Below are 25,154 nucleotides of genomic sequence, written 5' to 3' on the forward strand. Positions count from 1 at the left end.
GAGTGTCACTGTTGAACTTTATGACATAATGGTCACCCATCAAACAGATTACAACTTTACACTTACCCACAGGCATCCATTGCTTACTATACAATCCAAATACCCTTCTAAGCCTCCTTGATGACTAGGTGAAGGTAGGCAGTGAGCAATTGAGCCATACAGGCCAGGATGGTCCTAGGTTCAATCTATGCTAATCGCAGCTGGGGCAAGTCTGTGGATGCTACAGAATGCCTTAGTGCCCCTAGGTTAGGCAAAAGGAGAACAAAATCAGTCAGAGTTCCCATGCTAAAAGAGTGTGAGAGTGTGTGTGTTTGAGTGTGAGTGTGTGTGAAAGTATGTGTGTGTGTGTTTTTGAGTGTATGTGACAGTGTGTGTTTGAATGTGTGTATGAGAGTATGAGTGTGTGTGTGTGTGTGTGTGAGTGTGTGTGCAGGTGAGTGTGTGTGAGAGTGTGTTTGAATGTGTGAGTGTGAGTGTGTGGACAATGGGTAACGATAAGATTGGGCTCAGTTGTGATGCTCCGTGCAGTTGAATAGCCTGGCAACACTCATGGTTCCCACATTAAGAATGACCTCTGGGTTCAGATACGGTCGTGTACCTGACCTCTGGGTTGAGATACGGTAGTGTACCTGACCTCTGGGTTGTGATACGTTAGTGTACCTGACCTCTGGGTTGAGATACGGTAGTGTTCCTGACCTCTGGGTTGAGATACGGTAGTGTACCTGACCTCTGGGTTGAGATACGGTAGTGTACCTGACCTCTGGGTTGAGATACGGTAGTGTACCTGACCTCTGGGTTGAGATACGGTAGTGTACCTGACCTCTGGGTTGAGATACGGTAGTGTACCTGACCTCTGGGTTGAGACACGGTAGTGTACCTGACCTCTGGGTTGAGATACGGTAGTGTACCTGACCTCTGGGTTGAGATACGGTAGTGTACCTGGGTTGAGACACGGTAGTGTACCTGACCTCTGGGTTGAGACACGGTAGTGTACCTGACCTCTGGGTTGAGATACGGTAGTGTACCTGACCTCTGGGTTGAGATACGGTAGTGTACCTGACCTCTGGGTTGAGACACGGTAGTGTACCTGACCTCTGGGTTGAGATACGGTAGTGTACCTGACCTCTGGGTTGAGATACGGTAGTGTACCTGACCTCTGGGTTGAGACACGGTAGTGTACCTGACCTCTGGGTTGAGATACGGTAGTGTACCTGACCTCTGGGTTGAGATACGGTAGTGTACCTGACCTCTGGGTTGAGATACGGTAGTGTACTTGACCTCTGGGTTGAGATACGGTAGTGTACCTGACCTCTGGGTTGAGATACGGTAGTGTACCTGACCTCTGGGTTGAGATACGGTAGTGTACCTGACCTCTGGGTTGAGATACGGTAGTGTACCTGACCTCTGGGTTGAGATACGGTAGTGTACCTGACCTCTGGGTTGAGATACGGTAGTGTTCCTGACCTCTGGGTTGAGATACGGTAGTGTACCTGACCTCTGGGTTGAGATACGGTAGTGTACCTGACCTCTGGGTTGAGATACGGTAGTGTACCTGACCTCTGGGTTGAGATACGGTAGTGTACCTGACCTCTGGGTTGAGATACGGTAGTGTTCCTGACCTCTGGGTTGAGATACGGTAGTGTACCTGACCTCTGGGTTGAGATACGGTAGTGTTCCTGACCTCTGGGTTGAGATACGGTAGTGTACCTGACCTCTGGGTTGAGATACGGTAGTGTACCTGACCTCTGGGTTGAGATACGGTAGTGTACCTGACCTCTGGGTTGAGATACGGTAGTGTACCTGACCTCTGGGTTGAGATACGGTAGTGTACCTGACCTCTGGGTTGAGATACGGTAGTGTACCTGACCTCTGGGTTGAGATACGGTAGTGTACCTGACCTCTGGGTTGAGATACGGTAGTGTACCTGACCTCTGGGTTGAGACACGGTAGTGTACCTGACCTCTGGGTTGAGACACGGTAGTGTACCTGACCTCTGGGTTGAGACACGGTAGTGTACCTGACCTCTGGGTTGAGACACGGTAGTGTACCTGACCTCTGGGTTGAGATACGGTAGTGTACCTGACCTCTGGGTTGAGATACGGTAGTGTACCTGACCTCTGGGTTGAGATACGGTAGTGTACCTGACCTCTGGGTTGAGACACGGTAGTGTACCTGACCTCTGGGTTGAGACACGGTAGTGTACCTGACCTCTGGGTTGAGACACGGTAGTGTACCTGACCTCTGGGTTGAGACACGGTAGTGTACCTGACCTCTGGGTTGAGACACGGTAGTGTACCTGACCTCTGGGTTGAGACACGGTAGTGTACCTGACCTCTGGGTTGAGACACGGTAGTGTACCTGACCTCTGGGTTGAGACACGGTAGTGTACCTGACCTCTGGGTTGAGACACGGTAGTGTACCTGACCTCTGGGTTGAGACACGGTAGTGTACCTGACCTCTGGGTTGAGATACGGTAGTGTACCTGACCTCTGGGTTGAGACACGGTAGTGTACCTGACCTCTGGGTTGAGATACGGTAGTGTACCTGACCTCTGGGTTGAGATACGGTAGTGTACCTGACCTCTGGGTTGAGATACGGTAGTGTACCTGACCTCTGGGTTGAGATACGGTAGTGTACCTGACCTCTGGGTTGAGATATGGTAGTGTACCTGACCTCTGGGTTGAGATACGGTAGTGTACCTGACCTCTGGGTTGAGATACGGTAGTGTACTTGACCTCTGGGTTGAGATACGGTAGTGTACCTGACCTCTGGGTTGAGATACGGTAGTGTACCTGACCTCTGGGTTGAGACACGGTAGTGTACCTGATTCTGGGTTGAGACACGGTAGTGTACCTGACCTCTGGGTTGAGATACGGTAGTGTACCTGACCTCTGGGTTGAGACACGGTAGTGTACCTGACCTCTGGGTTGAGACACGGTAGTGTACCTGACCTCTGGGTTGAGACACGGTAGTGTACCTGACCTCTGGGTTGAGATACGGTAGTGTACCTGACCTCTGGGTTGACATACGGTAGTGTACCTGACCTCTGGGTTGAGACACGGTAGTGTACCTGACCTCTGGGTTGACATACGGCAGTGTACCTGACCTCTGGGTTGAGACACGGTCGTGTACCTGACCTCTGGGTTGAGATACGGTAGTGTACCTGACCTCTGTGTTGAGACACGGTAGTGTACCTGACCTCTGGGTTGACATACGGTAGTGTACCTGACCTCTGGGTTGAGATACGGTAGTGTACCTGACCTCTGGGTTGAGATACGGTAGTGTACCTGACCTCTGGGTTGACATACGGTAGTGTACCTGACCTCTGGGTTGAGACACGGTAGTGTACCTGACCTCTGGGTTGAGATACGGTAGTGTACCTGACCTCTGGGTTGAGATACGGTAGTGTACCTGACCTCTGGGTTGAGATACGGTAGTGTACCTGGCAACTGGGGAAACATACCAAACAACGGGCAGAGGGGAGAAAACTGACAAGAAAATAAAAGACACAAAAAAATATTTGGGAAAGTGTGCCACCCACCAAGACAACCGTTTTGGGTTTGGACAAGCTGGGGAAACTGCATATCTTTCCCAGAGGGAACATCAGCCAGGACTGAAGATTGCTGATTCCTTAGCTTGACACTCAGAACCAAGGAGGATGCCGAATGGGTGCTGATTGTATAAAGCTGATGACAGCTCAGCTTTCAGCGTTGACATTGCAGTTTTCCGCTGGGGAAAGAAAGAAAGACTTGCATTTCTATAGCGTCTTTCACGACCACCGGATGTCCCAAAGCGCTTTACAGCCAATGAAGTACTTTTTGAAGTGTAGTCACTGTTGTAATGGAGGAAACGCAGCAGCTAATTTGCGCACAGCAAGGTCCCACAAACAGCAATATGATAATGACCAGATAATGATGTTGATTGATGGATAAAGATTGGCCAGGACACCAGGGAAAACTCCCCTGCTCTTCTTCGAAATAGTGTCACAGAATCTTTTACATCCACCTGAGAGGGCAGATGGGGCCTCAGTTTAACATCTCATCCGAAAGACGGCACCTCCAACATTACAGCACTGGAGTGTCAACCTAGATTTTTTTGCTCATGTCTCTGGAGTGGGACTTGAACCCACAACCTTCTGACTCAAAGGCAAGGGTGCTACCAACTGAGCCACAGCTAGCATGGGGAGGGGCTGGGGAATAAGGCATCCCTGATCAGGGAAGAGGTGTTCAATTCTTTTAAAGTTAGCAAAGAGGGGCAGCACTTCACATTGAGCAGCCCTCTACAGGGCTCATGAGCAGATCAGAATACTCAGGATAGTTTACAGATTCACACCTCCATTATTAGTGGGAACATCAGCACTCAGTAAAATTTGAACAGCAGCACTGTGTGTCCAGCACTGTCTTCCCATAGAATCGTGTTGTGGGAATAACTCGCGTGGGCAAAAGCCTGATGGAATGCCTGTATGGAAGATTTGCTAAAAAGGTTTTCTAAAAAATGCACTTTCACAGTCTGGCAAAAGCTTAGCAAAACAAAACCAGCATCTGCAGCAGTTGTGTTTAGTGTTCACTTTACAGTTGGGATCAGTTTTAGAATTTTCCACATTTCTCAGTGTCTATCTTTTTACTGGTTGACTGTGAAAATCGTCATTGTGTAGGCTGTGGAAAACTGTGTGTGAGTGTGTGCATGCATGTGAGTGTGTGTGTGTGTGAACATGAGTGTGTGTGTGTGCGCATGTTCATACTTGTGTGCAATATTCAGTAATAATGCCTGTTTCCTTGTGAGAGAAATGGCGCTCTAATTTGAGCTAAAGGCTGACGCAGTGTACTAATAGCGACACTTCCAGACTGTCTGCTCTATCATACACTTTGGATCTATTATGAAAATATGGTTTTCCCTGCTAGCCACAGTGGTCTGTGGTTATGTTAAAAGCAAAAAAGGCTGACAGTGCTGGAACAGATTGTGCTGCATTGTCACAGCTAGGCAGGGGAGCTCAAAGTTTAGATTCTACTACTTTAAACCTCACCCACTCTAACAAAGCTCAGTATTGAGACTGTGCACAAAGTGGAGTTGCTTCATTCTTCAGTACTGTCATATCTCAGCATGATAAGCTTGAAATGCTATTCCAACAGTAGCTCCAATGGCTGGATGGGCAGTGAGAAAGATGTTGCATCACAAAAGTCTTTTATGAAGCAGCATAAATAGAGAGAGACTGGGTGACACTCAGGGTTAGAACATTATCCCTTCACCTCTGGGATCTAGGTTTGAATTAGTCCCAGACTGAAAATCTCCTCCCTCTGCTGACAATAAGGGACCGAAGTAAAATGAGTTTGGATGGACTTAAGTGATTCCCCAGCGGGCGCAATTCCACACCACAAGCTGCCTGCAATTCAACCCGAATTGGCACCAAATTAGCAAGCTCGTTCAAAGAGGAGAGCTGGTATGGCAAAAGGGAAATATTGATTTTGGTAAAAGAGATGCAGCTGTTCCAAGGTTAGGGTGGATTTTTGGGACAGAGAGTGCTTTAATCTGGATGTAATCTGTGCATTAGCTGATTTGAGACTACTTGACATAAAGTGCCACAATGGGGAAAATATTCCTTTCCTCCGATACAGACCAGGAACGTGGACGGTTCGATCCCAGGTCAGTGCTGGGGCTGCGTTAGAGACCCTACAATTGTCCTCAGTGGCTTCGGGCTAGGGATCGATATGGGGGGGTGGGGAATCAGCAAGGTCTTTCACCGCTGCTGGTTATCCAGTAACTTCTGCTCTTGTGTGGAAATGGGGTAAGGACAGAATTGGGTTCGGCTTTGATGCCCGTCCCACAGTCAGTGCTGCTGGCACAGTAGAGACTCACACGTGGAAAGTGTGCACTCGGGCTGCGGGAACCTATGGACCTTTACCCCAGAAAGTGTCAACACATCAGGAGAGGAGGAAACGGGAGGGGGACTGCTACCCTTCCCTGCAAACAAAACATGAATAGACTTCAGTCGGTCAAGTTTTAGAATAAAATCATGATAAGGCACCTGCAATGCAAAGCACACACACGGGGGTAATTTTGACTTTGTGCGGATAGTGTAAGACTAGTGATATCACCTGTTTTACACTGTCAGGCAAAGTCAAAATGTACGCTGATGGTATGTATTCAGACAGGCTTAAATCTTCCCAAATAAAGCACTAAAGTATTTTGACTCTGCCTTGTGTTTAAGCACATTTTAACCTCAATTACGCTCCCACTAATGGAAGCTCTGTGTGCAGCTCCTTTTCATGAATTGGCTGCAGTGTCCCCTGTTCTTGATGTTGAATGACTTTGTGCAGTCAGAGCACAGATTGATGCAAGGAGAAAATAGCAAAGCCACTGTTCAATATTTGGATAGAAAACTGGCCTTTTTTTTTGCACATTGCATGATTCTTCCTTTTGTAGATTTAAACAATGTCCTATGGCCACCTGCCACACAAATGTTTGCAGCACAGTCTTGTTGGAGCAGGGCGTCTCCTGCTGTGCCCCGTTCGTTAGACTTTTTCCTGCGCCCTTTAACTCAAAATTCTTTGCACCATAACTTGCTGGAAGTGCGAGCTGATAACGGTGCGGCGAGGGCAACAGGGCATCTGGGACCTTAGTCTATCTCCTTAACCAGTGAGATTTAAGAATGGAGAAAGAAACAGGAAGGACAGAGAAGGAAGGTGAATTAGAGTCAAATCAGGTACAGAAAGAGAAATAGAGAGAGGGAAAGAAAGATTGGATTAAGAGAGAGAGAGAAAGGAAAAGTAAGAAAAAATGTTAAAATTAAAAAATTTGACATTTTTAAAATCTCTAACAATTAACTAAATGCAGGAATGAGATTAAACAGTTTAAATGGTTCCCTTTCTGGCCCAGAGAGGTTGATTGGCATTGCATTAACAATTATCACATGGTTAAAAGGGTACTTACACTCTTAATTACCAGACTTAACTTTCTGTGGTGAGTTTAATGGGAAATTAATGTACAAGTCCAGCAGGTTCTTAAAAGTAACAGGGAGGCTGAGGGCGAGATGCCATTTGCGCGAAGCAAACAGTGGAGCGGCGTAAATCGACCAGCAGGTTCTGGAGATTCACAACTCATGACGTATCGCTTAATCCCCTGAACTTGCTCGTCGATTTTCACATCAATAACGCCGTGCGTCATTAACACGCCATTATTTTTCCAGCAAGATCCAGCCCAGTAAGTATGTAACATCTGCTGTGTGAATAAGGTTCCATTCTCTGCAATGAGCTCACACTTTAAAGAGACACTATCCCTTTTGTAGATATTCAGTGGCTACATTTTAAAAAAAATATATAAAAGTAGTTTAAATTTTCAACTATTGCAAAATGATCCTGAACACATTCCAACCCTTTGAATGATGTCAAGGTATTTGCAATAAATTCAGGATGGCTGAAGAACCGATTAACTGTATAAAACCAGCCTCTTCTGTTTTTGGTAACTGTTGCCATAGAATGTGTGTCAAACTGCCAACAGAGATTGTACCCAGTGTTGATGACACAGGTTTCATTTTGATTGGGACAGCGTGACACAACACTTACAAACCGAAGCATAGCTCAACATTGTCTGCAAAAACAAAGCATGAGAAGCTCCTCAAAATAACTTCTACAAAATTACATTTTTTTTTTAAAAAGAGAGCAAGATCACTTGTGAGTGATTTACAAGGTGACTAGTAAATCCTGTAAAGGGGCTCAGATGGTTTATGTAGCGAACGACAGATACCTCGGAGTGAGTAGAACGCACTGCTCTTATGGAAGGGTTTAAATAGTACTGTTGTTCTCATTTGAATGAGATTATAGTCTCGTACAAGAAAGAAAGACTTGCATTTATATAGCACTTTTTACAAGCTCAGAACATCCCAAAGCTCTTTACAGCCAACGATGGCTGCCTTACTTTAGGAAGAAAAGACCATGGCGAGGATGCAGTAAAGATTCACTGATGTGATGCCAGCGATGAGAGGCTTTAGTTCTGAGGGAAGACCAGAGAAACTGGGGCTCTTTTCATTAGAACAAAGAGGTTCACAGGAGATCTGAGCAATGTTCCCTCTAAGCTGTGCGTGTGATTGACCGCACAGCAATCGGGAAGGAACCGCGCAGGCCGCTCGCCAGCTGTTCTCTTTAAGATCACGCGCGCGCACGGCTGCGCAGCAAATTTAAAGGTACCTCGCACAAGAACAAATTTAGTGGGAACATGGATCTGATAAAGGCATTCAAAATCAGGAGAGGGTTTCGTGAAATAAATTGGGAAAATTTATTATCATTGGTCAGTGAGTTGGTAACTAGATGGACTAAAATTAAGATAATCACTAAAAGAATGAAGGGACATAGAGGACATGAGATGTCCTACCAGAAACAGTGGTGGAAGCAGAATTCATTATAGCTTTTTAAAGGGATGGAGATAAATATTTTTAAAAGAAAAATTTTAAAGGGTATAGTGAAAGGGGAATGTTACTAAGGGGATAACTCTTTTGGAGAGCCTGCATTGGCATGATGGGCTGAATTTCCTCCTGTGCTCCAAAATTGTATCATTCTATGAATGGAAAGTATCCATTCGCTCCTATTGCCAATAGTCATTTGTAGGCTAATTTCCTCCAATCCACTTTCGTATCTGCTATATTTAGTTCTTGTAAAAGTCAAATATTCCCCCCATTTTGCTTCCTACACAAAATTATGTTGAGCGCATTATGAGGGACAGTTTCCTTAAATGTCAATATACAGTCAAATGTAAGCAGCGAATCCTAGCCCTCTCCTTTGCGAATGCTAATCTGCTCTTTTGTTCTAAGTGCACAGCAGATGGATCAGCATCCGAGCAGAGTTCTTTCTCATCGAGTTGCTGTGTATCTCCGGCATCTTCAGTTTTAATTTCACGCGTCCAGCATTCTCAGACTTCTTCTTATTCCTGCTCTGTGCTCACTATGGCACCTCGTTCTCTATTACCTGCTGGATCCCTTCCAGCACTTGGAGCCAGTGTCGTAAGAGCATAGGGAAGCATGAAATGAGAAAAAGGTATTGAGGCCAGCAAGCCCACTACTTCTACATACCAGGAGCTTTTACATTGCCATCTGTTTAATTCGGATCACAAATTAAACCAGTGGAGAGTGACAGCCATGTGCTGGCTCTTGTGTCCCAATGGTGGAATCGCACACATAAACATTCATGGGTCTCTGATCCTGTTGCTGGGATAACATAGCTAGTTTTAGCAATACAGACACGAGACTCCGTGCATGTTACTCTCCTGTGATCTGAACTCACAAGTACCAATGTAACAGCACCCACAAGCCACTATTACGGAGTAACAAACCCATTTAATCTCCTGCGGAAATGCTCTGTAAAGTTTCACTCTGACCTTCCCTCCCACCCCTTAGTTGCATTGGGCTTGTCAGAGCAATTTTCAAAACACATATCTCTTTTATCTGCATCATTAGCCACACTCTGTGTCCCCCAGGGGCTGGTATTAGGACCACTGCTCTTTGTGATTTATATTAATGATGTCAACTTGTGTACAGGGCTAAATTTCAAAGTTTGAAGATGCCACAAAACTTGGAAATGTAGAGAAGTGTGAAGTGATGCATTTTGGAAGGATGAGGAGAGGCAATATAAACCAAATGAAATAATTTTAAAGGGGGTGCAGGAACAGAGAGACCTGGGGGTTCACATACACAGGTCTTTGAAAGTGGCAGGACAAATCGATAAGACTGTTAAAAAAGTATACGGGATCCATGGCTTTAGAAATTGAGGTATAGAGTACAAAAGCAAGGAAGTTATGCTAAACCTTTATAAAACTGGTTAGGCTTCAGCTGGAGTATTCTGTCAAGTTTTGGGAACCACATTTTAGGAAGGATGTCAAAGAGAAGTTGCAGAGGAGATTTACCAGGGCTGAGGGACTTCAGTTATGTAGAGAGTCTAGAGAAGCTGGGATTGTTCTCCTTAGAGCAGGGAAGGTTAAGGGGAGATTTAATAGAGGTATTCAAAATTATGAATGGTTTTGATGGAGTTGGTAGGGAGAAACTTTTCCCACTGGCAGAAGGGTTGGTAGCCAGAGGACACAGATTTAAGATAATTGGCAAAAGAACCAGAGGGGAGATGAGGAGTGTTTTTTTACACAGCGAGTTGTTATGATCTGGAATGCACTGCCTGAAAGGGTGGTGGAAGCAGATTCAACAGTAACTTTCAAAAGGGAATTGGATATATCATTCAAAAGGAAAAATTTGCACGGTTTTTATGGAACTAAATGCAGTGACAGAAAGCCAGCAGAATTTCACTCTGAGATTTTTATTTATTTAATACCAAAATTTGTTCTGCTGTACAGGAAACTCTTTTTTATCCGGCACCGACGGGACCGGCATGGTGCCGGTTTATCAAAAAGTCCGGATTACAGAGAGGTATAGCTAAAAGGTACGAGAGCTCCGTACACAGCAACAAATCCAGGCTTCCCTGTTGCTTAGCAACAGGTGCAGGAACCCCGGCCACAGACCAAGCATCCCTGTTGCTTAGCAACAAGTGCAGGAACCCCGATTACACAGCCACAGATCCAGGAACGGCCACTAATATGAAGTAAAACTTACCTGAACCTACTCCTGAATTTTGCCGGCTAACACAGATTTCCGGTTATTTAGGTGCCGGTAAATCGAGAGTTTCCTGTACTGAGTAAGCTGCTTGTCACCTCACTCCAGCCATGCACCCACCCCACTGTCTGCAGGAGACCCCACTGTACTTGCCATAATCCCCATTAAACCAGTAAAAAAATATACTTGATATAAACCATTTTGATATATTTTTGCACAAATTGCAATAAAGACAATGCACAAGTGAAGCATCAAAGTACGCAGTTTATTCAGTGGTTGCATCTGTATGTTAAACAGCTTTTTAATACTTCGCCTATAGCAATCGAAATTTTCAGCACACAGTCGGCAAAAATATAGTTTGCACCCTTGCTGGCAATTGGCTGCACATCCGCACACTTGATCTCCGATGTAAGCGTCTAGCTGCCTAGCAAATATTGCAGAACTGCTTCCTAAAGCATTTCAGTAGAAGTGCACTGCAAGTCTTTGCTGGTATTCGATATGCCTGTAGGGTGGCCACAAGGTTGGTTTGCCGGCTGCCGGCTGAATATTGTAACTAGCAGTGCCGTGCCCAGTTTTCCAAAATCACAAGGCAATGGGCAATATCAGGAGGATATATCTCAGTAGATTCCTCAGATAGATGGCAGATGAAATTTTATGCAGATGAATGTACAGTAATGCATTTTGTGGGAAAGAATAAGGAGAGGACGTATACACTACATTGTAAAACTTTAAAGGGAGTAGGGGAGCAGAGAGACTTATGAGTTCAGATACACAAATCTTTAAACGCTTTTCAAAATCACAAGGCAACGGTCAAGCAATTTACAGTGAAACAGAACACGGTTTGTCAATTCTGGTGAAAATATCAGACTGTAGGTGTACAGTAGGAAGTTCCACTCCCCAGGGTTTCAGAACTAGCTGTCACTCAAACCTGCAATCGACCTTTGACCTGTTTTGCTCTTCATTGCGTAGAGTGCACAGTGTTGGAACAGAGTGGGGTTAGAATTCGTCATGGGCGTTAGTGCAAAATGAGTGGTATGGAATTGGACGCCGTTATGCTCCCCACCCAATAGTCAGTTCCACTAACTTCAGTAGAACTGAATATTGGGTGGGGAGTGTGACAGGCGACCGATGAGCTACCGCCTGTTTTGTGCTAACACCCAAAATGAATTTCTACCACAGTATGTCTTCGATTTTTGATATTATTCTATTTCAAAGTCGACACACAATGCTGTTGTGCATTCCTTCTCCACTGCCACTGCCATCACCACCATCTACAGCAGTGTTGTTCAATAGAAATTGCCAAACATCTCGAACACAGTCTGTTTCAGGCATTAAAACGATAGCAAAATACTGCGGCTGCTGGAAATCTGAAATAACAACAGAAAATGCTGGAAATACTCAGCAGGCCAGGCAGCATCCGTGGAGAGAGAAACAGGGTTAACGTTTCAGGTCTGGGACCCTTCATCAGAACTGGAAAAAGCTGAAGATGTAACATATTAAGCAGGTGCAGAGACGGGGTGGGGGGGGGGTGGTTTAGGAGGGGAGGAAGGAATTGAAAGAATATCCTGTACTTTTGTAAGAGGCAGGAAAGATAAAATGTTGCAAATGGGAGTGGCAAAAATCATACAGCATGAAAAATGGGGGCAGGGATAATTATCTGAAATTGTTGAACTCGATGTTGATTCCGGCAGGCTGCAAAGTGCCCAATCGAAAGATGAGGTGCTGTTCCTCAAGCTTACGTTGAGCTTCATTGGAACAATGTCATAGGCTGAAGACAGAGAGATCAGAGTGGGAGTGAAGCGGTGAATTAAAAGTGACAGGTGACCGGAAGCTCAGGGTCACCCTTACAGACTGTTTCAGGCATTACTTGTTGACTTGGCTCTGTTGGGAACACTCTGGCCCCTAGTTCAGAAGACTGAATTTGAGCTCATTCTAACGTATTACCAAGGAAGTGCTGCATCATCAGAATTGCCACACTTCAAATGAAACAATAAACAGAGGTCCAGGTGGGTGTTGTAGATCCCATGGTACTAGTTGAAGAGAAAGAAAGACTTGCGTTTATATAGCGCCTTTCACCACCACCGGACGTCTCAAAGCACTTTACAGCCAATGAAGTACTTTTTTGGAGTGTAGTCACTGTTGTAATGTGGGAAACGCGGCAGCCAATTTGCGCACAGCAAGCTCCCACAAACAGCAATGTTTTAATGATCAGATAATCTGTTTTTGTTATGTTGATCGAGGGATAAATATTGGCTAGGACACCGGGGAGAACTCCCCTGCTCTTCTTCAAAATAGTGCCATGGGATCTTTCACGTCCACCTGAGAGAGCAGACAGGGCCTCGGTTTAACGTCTCATCTGAAAGGCAGCATCTCCGACAGTGCAGCACTCCCTCAGTACTGCACTGGAGTGTCAGTCTAGCTTTATGCACTCCAGTCTCTGGAATGAGACTTGAACCCACAACCTTCTGACTCAGAGTCAAGTGTGTTACCCACTTTTTTAAATTTTTTATATGATACTTTAAGAACATTTACAACATCGTGATCATTACATTGTATGATACAAATCAATTCCACTGCCCTGCACAGCCATTCCGCCACCACATTTTAACATCAAAACCTGAAGTTTAATTTATCACCTGTAACATATATTAATCGATTGTACTTTAAAAATTGGTTGTAAAATACTGTCCTTAAATTCCTTTCTGAATAAAACATCCACAGAGCCTTATAATGGTCTTTTAGCTTATATTTAAAATACTCTTTTAGATTGATTCTCCTCCCCTTAAAAAACAGAGCATTCCTTCTTTGCACAATCACGAATCTAGCCAAACTGAACATTAAATTAATTGCCGCTCCGCTAGACTCTGGCAGACTCTCCTGCAATCCCCATCTCAAAATTGAGTCCCACGGGATTCCCATTCTCGCTGTTCGGTCCCCACCCAGCAAAAAAGCTTCACATAACTGTCGAACATAGTACTTAAAGTCATTTAACTGCGGACATAACACCAGTAAATGGGACAGAGTCTCATCCTGTGCCCCACACATTGGGCAAGTTGCCGCCTCCACTCGTCCAATCTTGCACAAGACCGTCATGATAAAAATACGGTTATGAGCCAATTTGAAATCCAGTTCAATCCATTCTGGGCATTTAAAATTCGCCCACACTCCCTTCCAAATCCTGTTGAAGTCCAGCTGTGGGTATATACTCTGCCAAAACTCCTGACCAGCAGGTGTCTTGAATCTCCATTCTCTGAATACCTCATAGAAATCTCGAGTATTACAGATGTCAAATTGGACTAACTCTCCCCCTTTCTCCAGTACAAAGCTTGGAAAAGCAGGACGCATTTTACTTCCTTTGGAGATTTCCGCATTTATTTCTTCCATCCAATCCTGTGGCATTGCCCTCACAATCTTCTCATACATGATTCCTATTGCTTTTCCTTCTACCTCCTGATCCTCCTCCCACACCATGTCCCTCACTATCGCTTCCGGCAACCAACCTGGAATCACCTCGTATAATACATCTTTCACCGATATAATCCCAGCTTTTATAAAAGTTTGATTAAATAAAACCTCTCCTTCGATGTTGACCCACCTATTCAAAAATAAGGGCTGTTCTAAAAATTCCTCAGCTCCCTTGGGCGTAAACTGCACACTTTTTAAAAATTGAGCCCAAGTCTCTACAACCCCCTTATAAAACCTAGGGAGAAGCTTAATCGATTTCAAAAACATATTATTGTATTCCATATACAATATCCCCTGCCCTCCTATCCCACTTCGTTTTAAAAAATGCTCAAAACAACTCTTCCAAAAACTTGAATTTGACTTCTGAAGAAATCTCTTCACCCATTTGATTCTAAAGGATTTTTTCTTCAAATCAATATCTGGGAAATTGAGTTCTCCCTGATTTCTCTGTCCAATGATGGTATTGTAAGCCACCAAGGCTGGTTTCCCGTCCCATAAAAACCTCACACAAGCCTCTCGGATGGACTTTTCTGCCCACTCAGGAATATCCTCCACCGTCAATAAGTACCATAGCTTAGATAGCAGGAGAGCAGACACCACTGTCGCTCTTCCTTGCACTTTCAACCACCTTCTTTCCCATCTTCCCAAAATCTTTTTAATTTTCATAACCTTCGGTTCCCAATTTAATCAATCCACTTCTTCCCTGTCTTTCTTGCACCCCATATGCACCCCCAGAACTTCCAAAACCTCCACCACCTTAAAGGGACATACCCCCAACCATTCCCCCCTACCCCTCCCTGCAACCAGACATTGGGACTTACTATAATTCACTCTGGCACCTGAAGCTCTACAATATTCCTCCACTACCTCCATAGCTTTCCTCACTGACTCCCCATTTCTCAATGTTAAGGTTGTGTCATCTGCATATTGGTGTATCACCGACACCAGCCCAGAACTGGGGACCACAATCCCAACTACACCTTGTTTCTTTCGCATCATGTAACCTAATGGTTCTGCTACCAATGTGTACAGCAGTGGGGACAGGGGACAACCCTGCCTCACTGATCTCTGTATCGGAAAATACTTAGATAAAAAACCATTACATTTAACACAGCTAAATATGTTTGAATAAAAAATCCTTATCCACTGAATGAAATTTTCCTTGAAACCAAATGCTTCCAAAACCTTCAATAAAAACTCATGAGAGACCCTATCAAAGGCTTTCTCTTGATCTATCTTTAATACATAAGCCTCCCTCCCACTCTCTTCCATGAGCTCTATTGCATCTCGGATTGAGACCACAGAGTCTGCGATGTCCCGGCCTATGACTCCATAGGACTGAGAGGGCCAAACTATCTCCGGTAACACCTCCTTCAAACGATTTGCCATAACACTCGCCAAGATCTTATAATCCACATTTAATAGTGTGATGGGCCTCCAATTCTTCAGATCCCGTCTATCCCCATTATTTTTATAAGCTAAGCTTATGATACCTCTCCTCATAGATGGGGCCAGGCTTCCCTCAATTTTAATTTCCTTAAAAACTTCTAACAGCAATGGACTTAAAATCTCAAAAAATTCCTTATAAAATTCTGCACTTAGTCCATCGGACCCTGGGCTTTTCCCCCCCTTCATTCCACTTATTGCTATTTTTATTTCCGCTAATCCTACTTCTTTATCACACATGCTTCTCTCACCCTCCTTTAAACCCTTTTCAATAAAAGCAGTAACCTTCTCCATCTCCAAATTGGAAATGTTTTCTTTTGTATATAGCTCTTGATAAAAGCTGCTAGCCGCCTCCAAAATCTCCTCACTTTCATGAATGATCTTCTCCCCAACCTTCAACTCCTCAATTAACGATAATCTCTGTCGCAGCTTCTCTTGCTCTAGAAAATATCTAGTGCATCTTTCACCCTCCAATGCATCTCTAGCCTTTGCACGGAGAATGGCCCCCTTGCATTTTTCAGCTTGCAATAATTCCCACTCTTCCTTTAGCACCCGGAACTTAGTCTCAGCTCCCTTATCCCCTCCGTCAACTGCTTTACAGACATCCGTAAACCTTTTGTTTATATTCTCTTCTCGATGCCGGTTAGCTGCCGCCCTCTTTTTCCCATAACGTACCGAAAAAACTTTTACCTCATATTTGAAATTGTCCCACCAAACTCTTCTTTCTTTCAAGAACAAAAGTTCCTTCCGAGCATTCTTTATTATTTTTATAATCCCTTCTTTATAAGCACTTTCCTTCAGGTATTGATTGTTTAAAATCCACACCCCTGAACCAATCTTAACTCTGCTGTTCCTAATTCTAAGAACCAAAGCCGAGTGATCACTAAAAAATACTTTTTTATAATAAATCTCCATCACCTCCGAACTTAAGGGCAGCACGGTGGCATAGTGGTTAGCACTGTTGCCTCACAGCGCCAGGGACCCGGGTTCGAATCCGGCCTCGGGCGACTGTCTGTGTGGAGTTTGCACATTCTCCCCGTGTTTGCGTGGGTTTCCTCCGGGTGCTCCGGTTTCCTCCCACAGTCCAAAGATGTGCGGGTTAGGTTGATTGGCTATGATAAATTGACCCTTAGTGTTGGGGGGATTAAATACGTGGGGTTACGGGGATAGGGTGGGATATGTGTTGGTGTAGGGGTTACGGGGATCGGGTGGGATATGTGTCGGTGCAGGCTCGATGGGCCGAAATGGCCTCTATCTGCACTGTGGGGTTTCTGTGATTAACCCTTCCCGCATTAACACAAAATCTATTCGGCTCTGTTTTAAAACATCACCCACCCAACCTGCTCTGGAGAACTCCCTTTTTATGGGGTTCCGATCCCTCCATAAGTCTCTCAAATTTAAATTTGCCATCATTTTTATAATCATCCCTCTAGAGTTATCCTCTTTAAAGGTCATCTGGGCTGAAATATCCATCCAAGATAAAAATACATTAAAATCCCCCACTATACAAGGATTTTCCACCTCTGCCACTTCAGTGAATAACCCCCGAAAAAACTCGCGACGCTTGCAATGGTCGTTCGGTGCATAGATATTAAAAAGATCACAATTAAATCCCTCCAATTTTACCCTTAGCCGTAAAAATCTCCCCTCAGTGTCCTTGTCCACCAAGGCAACGTTCTCTTCTATGGACGGACTCACCAAAACAGCCACCCCTCTACGGTTATTGTTTGCACAACTTGCAAACACCTCTCCCTTCCAAACCTTCTGAACTCTTTCTAGAATATCCTCATCCCAAAAGGTTTCTTGCAGACACAACAAGTCTGTGCCTTTAAAACCCTGCAACAACTGCTGCAATTTCTTCTCACCCCTCAGTCCGTTCACATTGATCGAGACCAATGTAATCATGGCTCCAAAGAAGGGAAATATGCCCAATAATCTCCCCATCATTTAATCTCAGGCTCTTCCCTCCTCTCATGCTCCTTCTCAACTTTTCGGGCAGCTGTTGCTTTTTCCTGCAGCCTCCGGCTCTTTTCCCCCTCCTGTTTGACCCCTCCCTGCTGTTTCAGCCTCTTCCTTGCCTTAAGTTTGGACCCAGGAGCTGCCCTTTCTCCCTCCTTCTGCCCCTCACTAACCTTTCCCTTTCCACATGATGCCACCCCATCCCCGACTTCCATGTTTCTGTCCCCCTCTAATTCCTCACACTCAAGCTCTTCTGCAACCCCCTGTGCCTGCTCCCCGTCAGATACATAATCCTGCTCCCCGTCAGATACTTCATCTCCCATTGAGAGTCTTCCTGCTATCGCAGTTTCTCCCACTGTGCCGCCCCCTTCGACCACGTCTCTACTTCTGACCCTTGCACCTTGTTCCCTCACTCCATGGGACAATGGCGCACCTCAATTGTTCCCTTCTGACATCTCTATCTCGCTGATCCCATTCTGCTGTCCCTTTAAGGCTCCTGCCTCTTGCACCCTCTCCCCGCCCTGCCCACTCCCGCTCACCAAAATATCCGACTCCCCGCCTCTCCCCGGAGCACTCACTTCCACCACACACCCAGCTCCTGCCTCCTCTCCCCCCACAGACACCAGACTCCCCAGGGGGAGCTGAACTGCACTAAGGCTCGAGTCTGCACTCGACCCTTGCTGCCCGCTGCTGTCTTTGTTCCCCTCCATAGCACTCGCCGTGTTTTCCACCATCTCCATCTCGATCTCCGCTCCGCCAACCTCTGCCTCTTCCTGTGCACCTTTTTCCTTCATTTTAGCGGCTGTGTCCTCCGACTGCACCGCACCTCTGGCCGTTCCACACTCCTCTCCTGCTCCTTCTCCCATCTCCTCATCACTCATTTCGCTCCCTTCTGCCACACACTCACAGCGGGTGGGGCCTTTACGACACACCAAACAGCTCTCCGCCTTGCAGCTCCGTGCGATATGTCCCGACTCACCACAATTGTAACAATACAAATCAGGACAGTTTCTTACGAGATGGTCATGTCCCAGACAATAGTAACACACCTTTACTTGGTTATCGTGCAGCACACGAAAGTACTGTACTCCTTCCAGTGTCTCGAACTTCATACTGTAAGGCAAAGACCTCACCCCCTCTGGGAACCGCACCTTTACATACCGGGTTCCGTCTGCTACCCGTGTTCCCGGATAGTACCTCCTCTTTATTTCGGAACAGATTTTAATGTCCCACGACTCCAACTTTTTGCTCAGCAGTTCGTCCTCGATGTACACAGGCAAGTTCAAAAATGAAACCACCACCTCCTCTGAATATAGCAGAGTCACCTCCAAAAATTTCTCCCCAACTTTCAGACTGAGCAGCAGTTTTTCCACCTCCTCACGGCCACTGATTGTCACCTCAAATCCCACATTTGGTTTTGGTCGGCAGGCAAAACAGCTTCCCTCGCCACAGTCCTCATGAACTGACTGGATTATATCCCAGGCTCGAATCTTCTTATCTTCACATTGCACCACCACTGTATTTCTTTACCAAACCTCCTGAGGTCCCGGCCCAAATCTTTGGGCCTTTTTTTTCCCCTTCCCACCACAGTTTCTTCCCTAATAAAATTCCTCTCGGGAATATTGTCCTCTGAGGGGCCCGGCACTCCGGACCCCTCAGCAGCCATCTGGCTGTTTTTTGTGGGCCAAAAAGGCCCTAAAACCTGAAAACAACACCCCAAAACCCTCCACCAACTTTTTACAAAACTTCCTCCAACACCCAGCTGCAATTAGGCAACCAGTCACACCTGGCTCACTCCTAGCCCCTCCCACCTAGAGAGTGCTACCCACTGAGCCACAGCTGACACTACAGAGCCTGTGTCCTGGTCGATACTCCTCCTTCGACCAAGGCCACCAAAAGCAAATTATGTGGTCATTTAACTCATGGATGCTTACAGGACATTGCTGGTGCGGTTTGGCTGCTGTGTTTACCAAAACAACTGTCATTGCTCTTCAAAAGTAATTCCTCGCGTGAAGCACTTTGACGTATTGCAACATGACAAGGGACCATGGGCAGAACTTTCGACTTTAGCGAGAAGGGATAGCGAATCAGCTGCTTGTTATACACCCCGTCTGCTTCTCTATTCTATTAACTTGCAGGTTGTACCATTTTGTTGTCTTATAAACCTGACCCAATGGATAAACAAAACGAGCACCCTTCAATATACTGAGTGTACTTGACATTTTCCTGCATTACTGCACTGAAATCTTTCTCTATATTTTAAGAGTGTCAGAGTGTCTCACTTAGTGTCCCAAAGAAAAGAGCCAAACCTTCTGACTTTCAGCCCAGCCCCCCGTCCCGTGGTGTGGATTCCAGGCCTCTTTGGAGCCGTTTCCCTCCCCCTCCATCCACCCCACCCCACCCCACCTGCCTGTGTGTTAATGGGCGGCCTGACAGTCTCCCGAATGCACAAGTCCATACAGAGCTGGGGGCACAGGGGAGCCAATGAAAGTTAATGAGGTGTCAGATCAGTATGGCACTTTGAATTAGCCTACAGTTTCCTAAGAGCACAGTGCGTTTTGATTTACAATGAACCAGGGTGCACAATGACTCCTGCAGACCAAGTTTACTGCTTGTGCTGCGAATAAAACGGGAGGTAGGTAATGGAGCGGTATCACCTCTCGGAGGAGATGAATGCTTTGTCGATTGAGGCTGTTCACGGGAAAGCAGTGTCAGGTAAATATGTTTAATATTATCTTCATTTTTAAAAAAATCACGGCGTCATCGGACTTACAATATATTCAAAACCAAAGATTTTTCCAGAAGCTTAATGCCACCGCTAATATTGACATCGAGTTGAAATTTTAATTGAAGGGTTTGTTTAAAATACAGAAGAAAGTTTCAGTGCAGTGATGCAGGAGAATTTGAAGCACACTCAGTATATAAAGGGCTCAATTGTGCAAAAGTGCTAACAAAATTATAAAAAAATACTCTCCCAGCCTCATTTTCCTGTGATAGTCAGCTGTATATATTGGGAAAAGTGTTGCAAGGTTAGGTGTTTTTTACATTGCAGAATTCTTCACGGGTGTATTAAATCAGTGGACAATGCAACAGTAGGAGCAGCACGGGATGGTGTGGATTAAGTGGAAATAATGTGATTTGTAAATGTTATTCCCCTCCCTCCTATCTGCATGTTCCCCCCTGCTGCACAGTCTTCTTTGGCCTGGTATTTCAACAGTGCTTTCCTATTGAAATCTACCACCGATGGAAGACCACATGTGACCCATTGGCTGTGACTTACTCTGGTCAGATGTTGTTACAGGTGCCAAAATGTTTTGTTCTCCCTGATGTCACGTTGCTTTGTGATAACACTGGGGGGCACAGGGGAGCCAGTGAAAGTTCACGAGGTGCTAGGTCGGAATGGTGCACTAAGTGATTTCACAGTTCCCTAGCATCACAATGCTTTTGGTTTGCTGTGTACACAGGCTGGCCCGAACCAAGTGGGAATAAACTCCCATGACAGCTAAATACACGATTATAGTTGCCACATAGTTGCCAGTCGTAGTATGTTAAAGTGCCCTGTCGGTGACACCTGCTTGTAAATAGCACGATTGTGTCTGTTGTTTAATAATTGTAACACAGAGCCTCACCAACCCGGGTTAAATTTGGTGGTGTTAGATTAACCCTTTGAGTGTTTGATTTTTACTACAGGATTTGGAGCACATTTTTACACGATTGTGCTGACCCCCTCCTACACACATACACATTTTTGAACAGAATTTTTTTAAATCTTGAAACCCAGTGTCAAAAGCCCAGCACTCCCAGTTCAGGGACAGCATAGGCCAGATGTAAGCAACTCCAAAACTCCCACTAATCAACCTCACTAAAGTTGTCAGTTCAGTAGAAAATTGCTTAATGCTCTGAAATTTTTGATTTCCCACACCAAGCATCTTCATATCCCCATTGACTGTGTTGTTAATGCAGTGCCAATTTGTGCCTTAAGTGTGGGCAATTATGAGTCCCTCATATATTGGGTTAAGACTGCCCAAACAAAGGGTTTTGAGAGGGTGCCTGTACACTTCTCCTGGTATGTGTTACGAGGTACCATGGGGGATGTATGAAACCACTACGCACTGTAAAGCACAATGCTAATATGAAACCAATGTTCAGTTGAAATGTCATAAAATTCTGACTGGGCACAGTTCACACAATTTTTTTGTTGAACGGGAGGGGGAAATCGTTGAACAATCCTAGTTTTCTGGTTCTCAGCTATAGTGGTCACTCAGGTGCCAAAGTACTCTGGCTCCCTCTTATTATAAACACTGCTGGGGACAGGAAAGGCAGATACAAAGAAATAATTTTAAATGATCTAATTGATTGGATAATAAGCCGTGTCATGCAGTGGAAAACCAGTTATGGTGCTGCTCAGTGATAAGTCCTCCAGCAGTGCAAAAAATCCCATAATGAGTTTAATTTTTGACTGACAAATACTTGTCTTTACTATCTGCGGAGCCATCTCTGTTAAGATGGGGAACCACTCTTGTCTTGCTCAGGAAGGAACAGCAGCTCAGCAACTGCGACTATTAACATAATCAGCTTAGCAGTTGATCACTGTCTGGGTTGCAATGAGCCCCACTGGTTTCTAACATGTGTTTTGAGTGCTGCTCTTGCTTCTTCCAGTTACCAAACCCCCGATTGCGACAGCAACGCCAGATCCAAGCTCCTGGAGGGAGATGATCCATTCAAGGATAAAGAGCTACAAGGTAAGTCATTTTCAGCTCACCATTCCCTCATCAGTACAGCAGGGAGTGATCAATGGCTATTGTAGAGAAACCACTGCCACATGTTGCAGCCCTTGAGCAATTTTGCATGATTATCCTGTACAAGTGCCACATGTGATTTGGCTAATTGACATTTAATTGATTGCAGATGAAACTCCAAAATATTGGTGGTTGATTACAAGAAAAAATTGTTCCCTCTCCGCCCCCCCTCCACCCCCACCCCTCAACATAAAGAGCTCCCTCTCTGTCAAGTGTTAAAGTCTGATCCCCTGGTTCTTAAAAGTAGTGGCATTGGAAAATGATGCAAATGGCACAGGAACCCGGAGCTACACTAAGAGCTGTTCCTTAGATCTGCAGTCACAAACCTTCAAACATGAACCAAATAACTTCGGCTCAGTGAGTTACTCAATCAATACTGAGCCACACGGGCAACAAAGATTTCAGGTTCATAGGACGCAACAAGTTCAGGAAAATATAAGGGAATGAAACAAAGACGGCACAGACCTCATTATAATGGAACCCATCATTCTATGAAGAGAGCGTTTAATAGGTGGCAATATTTTAAAATTCTGTGAAGATGTGTGAATGCAGGTCCTGGTCACTACAAAGGTTAGCAGTCGAATAAATACATATATGCATAAATATTTGAAACCAAATAGCCTAGCTCTTCCCAATCAATGCACCAAAACAAGCAGCTTTAAATGATTCCTATGAACCACAAAGCCTACACAAAATATGAACTTAAATGAGCTTAATTCAGTTGAAAACCCATGACAAATTCTACAAATAGGTTATGCTGCAGCTAGCCATGTGATATGAATATCTCCATTCTCGAGGCAGACCATAACCTACTCAGGGTTTGTCACTCATCAGTTAGCCGGTCAATCCTGTGGAGATATTTATCACATCGCATTGGATCTCCTCTGCACAGATGTTATTCTGCAAATTTACTGGTGTTTGCCAATCAGTTCGTGTTACTGTATTGAAGGCTATAAAATTCCTGGTCAGATGCAATGTAGGAGCAGACATTTTGCGTGGACCTGTTCCTGCTGTGACATTATGAAGTTCTGCTGCAGCAACATCATGGACTGTCTATAGCCTATCATATCATTGCATGACACCAGTGGAGTGGAACTTCATGACATCGCGGTAATAGGAGATAGCCAAGAAACACTGGTAACATTTAATGTGATTGGTTCCCCTTTAATAACTCAAACTCCATTCGTTGAACCCTTCCTGGTTACTCTGTCTTCATGTCTACATGGGTCTCAGGAAATGGGTGTGCATTTTCAGGAACTGTTACTTCTGTCCCTAAATTTGAAAAGGCAATCAGCAGAACTCATTGCAGGACTGGTTCAATCAGACGGGGCCTCCAGTTTTAAGCGGCTCAAGGTACTTAGCTCATGCTGTTTAGTGACTGGAGACTTTTTTTTGCCTTTTGGATGAAACAATAAACTGAGGCCTCGTCTATCCTCTCAGGTTTATGTAAAAGGTCCCATGACACTATTCGAAGAAGAGCAGGGGAGTTCCCCCCGGTGTCCTGGCCAATATTTATCCTTTAATCAATGGATGAATTGGGCATTTATTTCATTGCTGTTTGTGGGACTTTGCTGTGCACAAATTGGTTACCACGTTTTCCTACAACAGTGACTTCATGGGTCAAGAGTACTTCATGGGTTGTAAAGCACTTTGGAACGTCCTGAGGTCGTGAAAGGCATTATATAAATGCAAGCTCTTTCTTTCTTTATGCTCTATTCTCAATAATATTATTCAAGGGGGAAAGCCAAAATAAAAAACGGGAAAAAATATATCGAATAACGGTTTGCCACAGAAAACCCAAAGAATGATGATGTGAAACATTACACTCAGAAAACTGCATAATTTGCTGACCTTTGGCATTGTGATGGTGTAAGTAATATATATATTTGATCCTGAATCCAGTCAGCCTTCAGAAAGATCTATGTTTTGGCAGTCAATGGACGTTTTTATGTCTCCTTTGAAAAACACATGGTCATAGTTTTCATCTTCAGAATGATGACGGGGAGTGAAATGGTTTTTCCTTGTCCTAGTTTTTATTTTTGACCATCATACTTGTGGTTTAAAAAAATTCCAAGGTTAAGATGGGATTAGTGTTACAAATCATTAGGGAGCAGACAGGAATTAGAGGACCACACTTTGGTTTCTCAAATAAATGCCTTCAAGCTCAAGCTTGTAAAATAAGTCTTCAACTATAACGTACCCCCCCAGAAATAATCCTGCCCCCACCCTTCTCCCCCCATTTAGGGTGGCAGATTTTTACAGAAAATATGGATATACTTCCACACTTCTGGCTTTTGGAACTACTGTATTAACAAAAATGATTTCCCCATGTGCTCTTGCAAGAGCTGCAGTGCAGGAGAAAGTTAACGTAGTTACGTGTATCCCTAGTGTAAGGCTAAACAGCTGCTGGGAGCGAGTTCCAGGTAACTGAAGCTACAGGTGAGATTCCTGAAGAAATAACTGGAGGCAGCTCTGTCGAAACAAAATGACCAAGTGTGGACAGTCAGAAATAGTATTTAGAAATAAGACATTCAAACAATATACTTGATTTTCCTTACATAGCTCTGATTGCGAACAATTTTCAAATAATAGGTTCCAGAAGACTACTGACAAAAGAATACACTGTTTACTGCTTTCTGGCTACACTGATGGCTCATCAAATTTATCCAGTGAAAAGCTGAGCCGTGCAGACCAGGTTCAAACCCTGGGCTGTGCTGAGTTAGCTGACCTCAGACTGTATGCCAGTGGAGATCCTACAATTCACTTCTTACCCCTGGATTAGGGAGGGGAAAACCGACATTTCAACAACCCTGCTGGAAATACGTTGATGCTATTCCTCTTACAGTAATTCCAACACTCCCTCAGAAGAGTATCCTCTCCTATGTGACATGAGTCCTTTGCAC

The 25,154-nt window shown here is 44.7% G+C and overlaps 1 protein-coding gene across 6 annotated transcripts in view; it reads left to right on the forward strand.

The window, feature by feature from the left end:
- The window catches only part of smoc1 (SPARC related modular calcium binding 1), a 628,567-nt gene that overhangs the window by 129,944 nt on the left and 473,469 nt on the right, over positions 1-25,154 (forward strand). For all 6 annotated transcript variants that reach the window (XM_086003604.1, XM_086003599.1, XM_086003600.1 and 3 more), the window contains exon 9: positions 22,112-22,194. In XM_086003604.1, the coding sequence (XP_085859730.1) occupies positions 22,112-22,194 (83 nt within the window). The remainder of the gene's footprint in view (positions 1-22,111; positions 22,195-25,154) is intronic.

Source organism: Somniosus microcephalus, chromosome 12 (assembly GCF_052327205.1).
Source record: "Somniosus microcephalus isolate GS21.2 chromosome 12, FLI_Smic_1.0, whole genome shotgun sequence".
Lineage (NCBI taxonomy): Eukaryota > Metazoa > Chordata > Chondrichthyes > Squaliformes > Somniosidae > Somniosus > Somniosus microcephalus.